At 38.5% G+C, this 4,885-nt stretch overlaps 1 protein-coding gene across 1 annotated transcript; it reads right to left on the bottom strand.

Annotated features, from left to right (window-relative positions):
* Positions 1 to 3,422: 3,422 nt before the first annotated feature.
* LOC114052882 (putative olfactory receptor 2B3) lies at positions 3,423 to 4,364 on the bottom strand. Its single transcript, XM_027875652.1, has one exon. It carries the CDS (start codon positions 4,362 to 4,364, stop codon positions 3,423 to 3,425), a length of 942 nt encoding a protein of 313 aa, XP_027731453.1.
* Positions 4,365 to 4,885: the final 521 nt, after the last annotated feature.

Genomic DNA, 4,885 nt, shown 5'->3' with positions numbered 1-4,885 from the left:
TGATCCAACCATTGTGGAGAGCAATGTGGAACTATGCTTAAAGGGCTATAAAACTGTGCATACCCTTTGATCCAGCAATACCATTACTAGGTCTGTGTCCCAAAGAGATCATTAAAAAATGTAAAAGGACCCACATGTACAAAAATATTTATAGTAGCTCTTTTTGTGGTGTCAAAGAATTAGAATTTGAAGGGATGCCCATGAATTGGAGACATTCTGATTTCCTTCAGGACAGATTTCAGACCAAATCAAATCAAATCTAGATCTATAATTGCTAAAGGAAACATTTAAACCTCAATTTATTTAAGGCAGATCTACTGTCAGCACTTCAAAAGAGATAGCCCATTATTGTCAATAAACTCACCTGTTTTAAGACATGGTGAAGATTCCTAGCTACCTATAACCTGTTCCTCTATTTCTTCAAAGAGCTGCATCAATTCTTAACTCCCTGGTTCTTTTACATATCTTTGATTTTTTCCACTTAAGGAACTATCCTAGGTATTCAGCTTTTAATTCCCACCCCCCCAGGAATTTCAAGCTGCACATCACAAATAATCACATAAAGTTTCTGTATTCAGATGTTACTGAAGGGAATTAGAGGAAATCTCAAAACTGAGGTGACAAATTTTTGTTAACTAATTTCACATTTCCCTTTATTGCATTGTCAATCCTTCTGTTCCTTCTTAATTTTTCCTTTGTCTCACTCAACACAGAGTACATTTCAAACTTTTTTTATCTGTTCTCAACTCTCCCTTCCCTCACCTTCTCAGCTGTGAACTTTGAATCATTCTTCACCAACAACATGGAAAGCATTCACCCCAAACTCTCTCTTCTGCCCCTCTAATTTCACTCTCTTTGACATCACATGCCACTATCTCTTCTTTCATTTCTATAATGGATGATAAGATCACTTTTCTGCTGAGTCTGAAAGCGGTAATAAGATGCAAAGAATATTTAAACGCCCCTCCCCCACCTTAGTGAGTAATGTGTCAAGAGTATGAGTGAAAGTGCAACCAGTGATGGAAACGGTAGCCAGGAATGCAAAGTATTTCACTGCATCATCATGGCCACAACATAATCATCACACCCTACTTTTTTCAGTCCAAAAATTGTTTATTACTTTTCATCACATAATTGTCACATGTTATAATTCTGTTCATCATGCTGCTTAAAAGGTAAACAGAGCAGCTATATATTCACCAGTGGCATATGGATATGCACTTGGCTTTTGTGCATTGTGAGCCACGAGACTAGAATTCTCAGGATATGCACATTATCAGTATATTTCTGAAAACCAATTTACATGATTTGTTTAGAGTGCTACAGTACTAATGATATTGTCACTCAAATCCATAAAGAGCTGTAGATGTAAGGGGAGCTGGCAGGTAAGTGAAACTGCCGTGAGTAAGTCACATGACACGGTAAGACTTGAATCTTCCCAATTTTAATGTATATTCACAAGTATTCTGTGCATCCCAACCTCACACCAAAGACAGTTTAGTAACAAATTATTTTTAAGTAATGTTGGCATGGTTTTTAAAGCTTTTCATAATGGTCATACTCCACTTTTTTGCAAAAATTGGTGTAAAATATGTGACAATTATGCAGTGAAATTTGGTACTATGGAAAACCACCTGTACAGAATGTCAGAAGATGGAAAGAACAGAAGTGATAAAAGAGAGAAACTTTTTATTTTTAATTATCGGGCAAGTGTTCTAATGGGTACAGTAAAGGATGGGAAGCTTTACAGTGGGACATTGGGAGGGAAAGTTTGAGTTCATAGTAATGAAGGCATGGACAGTGGGGTTCAGGGAGAGGGGATTATTGTTTGGCAGCCAAAGTTCTATATCTCAAGGATGGGAGATTAAGAGAGGAAGAGGTGGGAAAATACTAAGCATTTGCTAATAATTCCAGATAAAGTAACTGCTGAAAGAATTATACTGATGAAAGAAGGTAATTAGAAGGTTCATGATTGACCTGTCACTGTTCTACACAGTTCACAACTTCCCAATCTGCCCAGTTGCTATGTCCTATGAGGCATCCAGAAATCTGCTTTAGGACTGTTATAAATGGGAGGTGGTGTATTCTTTGGCCAAGAGGTTACTGTATTTCTGGTATTGTTGTGGCCCTTTGGGATTCCAGAAGCCTAGTGAGGAGACAGGAGGTCACATGCCCTCAGTCAGTCTGAAAACTTGTTGGATCAGTCTGGATCATTAGCAAAACTTTGTATTTCCATTTACTATTTACAAAGTGACATTCTTCAGCATTAGGATAGCAGTCTCAGGATGAGGAAGAAACTTGAGGCAAAAAGACAAATCAGCAGGCAATTTCAATAGCCATGTTATTAGATGATTAGGGCCTGGACCATAATTATTGTAGTATAAGAAGAAGGTGGAATACACAAGAGGTGCTACAAAAGTAAAATAGAACAGAATTGGTGACTTATTGGACATGGGGACTAGAGTGCAAGAGTTACAAGTTGAAGATGACTCCCAGATTTAGAGCCTAAGTAATTGTGATGATGGTAGTACCTTCAACAGTAACAGGGAAATTAGGATCAACTCCTCTCTGCCCCCAAGCCCCACCTTGATTTGGTACTTGGAAGTCAACTTCCCCCACACCTTGCTTTGGATTTTTGTCTCCAGTATAGGCATCAGTTATATGATCTTCTAGTTCACAGTTATAGCAAAGGATATTTCTCTTTCCCTGACTTCATTCTGTTGTTTATGGGCTTGTATCAGACTGTCATGGCCTCCATTCCTTTGGTTGTTTTTTCTTTCCAAGAAGCGTTTTGACCACTATTCTATCTCTGAGAGATTTTTCTGCATCAAATCTGTTTCTGCATTGTGGCTACCTTGATCTGGACCACATGCAAAAATATATTGCTATGCCAGTCAAAGTTTATCCATTTTTTTCCTTCCCACAGCTATCGCTGCCCTTTTATTTGCCCCATCACTTTTATCTATGTTGGTAATAGACATTCCTTAAGGTTAATAATTGCCAACTACAGCACAGGGCAAGTCACTTAACCCCAATTGCCTAAAAAAATTTAAAAAAATTTAAAAAAAAAGAATATAAGTTCATTGAGGTCAGGAGCTGTAATATTTTTGTCTTTATGTCCTTAGTGCTTAACAGAATATTTGACACATAAAAGGAGCTTAATAAATAACTATTGGCTTAAAAATTGAATAAAAATTCAGCTCATAACCTCAAAGAGCAGGAAAAAAAATTCGTAATGGATTATTACATGCACATTTTTAGAGCCCTATAGGATCTTGAATAGGATAAAAACATGGACATGTTGGTTGAAAAATGCTCTTATATCACAAGCATTGGAGAATAGAAGGACGAGGAAATCAGACCAGGAGTTGGTACAATCTTTGAGATCTGAACAAGTAATGCTCACTTCTAGAGTATATTCCTCACATTTTAATCAAAAATATTCTTTTTATGAGGCCCTTGAAGGCCTCCTTCATGTCCTTGTTTCTTAGGGTATAGATGAGGGGATTCAACATAGGTGTGATGATTCCATAAAATAGGGAAACTATCTTCCCCCAAATCTCAGAAGTGGATGAAGGTGGTAGGAAATACATGTAAATGGCTGCCCCATAAAAGAGCAACACCACCACTAGGTGGGATCCACATGTCCCAAATGCCTTCTTCCTCCCTTCAGCTGAGCGCATCTTCAATACTGCCTGGGCAATGAAGCCATAGGAAATGAGGATCAGTGACAGGGGAATAAGTAAGATGAGGACAGAGAAGAATAACAGTTCAGACTCATTGGCTGTTATGTCAACACAAGACAACTTGAGAAGGGCAGGTACCTCACAAAAGAAGTGGTCCACCTTGTAGTGACCACATCGTGGCATGAGAAGAGTCCAAGTTGACTGCAGCACAGAGTTGCTGAAACCACTAAGCCAGCATGCAGCTGCCAGTTTGAGACATAACCACTGGTGCATGATCACTTGATAATGGAGAGGCCGACAAATAGCTACAAATCGGTCAAAGGACATGATAGCCAGCAAGAGACACTCAGTAGAACCCAAAGCTAAAAAGATGATGAGTTGTGCAACACAACCACCATAGGTAATGCTTTTCACTTTACTACAAATATTTCTCAGCATTTGGGGAACTGTGCTGGTGGTATAGCAAAGATCTAAGAGTGATAGATTGGTCAGAAAGAAATACATGGGTGTGTGCAGTTTGGGGTCTAAGTAGGACACCAGGATGATGGCCACATTGCCAAAGATGGTCAGTGTATAGGAGACCAGCAAAATTCCAAAGAGGGGAAGCTGTAACCAAGGCCAGCTTGAGAAACCCAGTAGAATGAACTCCTTTGGGAAAGTGTCATTTGCCCAATCCATAGTGGAAGGATCATATCTTAGCCATCTGTAAAACACAAAAGTAGGCAGTCAGTACGTGTTATTGTTGTATAGAGAACTGGACTGAATAACTCAGTAACATTTGGGGGAAGAAAAGCACTTTGGTTTGAGAAATGGTTTGTCATGATTAACTGATTTCTAAAGAGCCAGTCTCAGGGTTAGGAAGATCAGAGTTAATGTCCTGACTATGACATATAATAATGACTGTATTGCCCTGGGATAGTCACTTAGACTCTCAGAATCCCATGCCACTTTCTAAGATTATAACGTGCTGAAAAGTTGCTCAGCTGTAGTAGTAGAAAGGATTTCCTTACCCTACACTACTGAAATCACAGGTCTTGGAGAAAATAGTTATAGTTAAAGATAAATCTTTTCTTTTTTTGGTTGTTTCAATGCATGTTGAAATTTTTTTCTTAAGGGAATTACTACACCATCTTACCTTTCTTTTTTTTTTTCATTTTCCTGAGGCAGTTGGGGTTAAGTGACTTACCCAGAGTCATACA

The sequence above is a fragment of the Vombatus ursinus genome, unplaced genomic scaffold (assembly GCF_900497805.2).
Source record: "Vombatus ursinus unplaced genomic scaffold, bare-nosed wombat genome assembly UNPS02003812.1, whole genome shotgun sequence".
NCBI classification, from domain to species: domain Eukaryota; kingdom Metazoa; phylum Chordata; class Mammalia; order Diprotodontia; family Vombatidae; genus Vombatus; species Vombatus ursinus.
Note: the sequence above shows the minus strand (reverse complement) of the source record. Positions and strands in the feature narration are given on the sequence as shown.

Bases quoted from the DNA above. Each gene is read 5' to 3' on its own strand.
- LOC114052882 (XM_027875652.1), bottom strand. From the start codon at position 4,364: ATGGATTGGGCAAATGACACTTTCCCAAAGGAGTTCATTCTACTGGGT.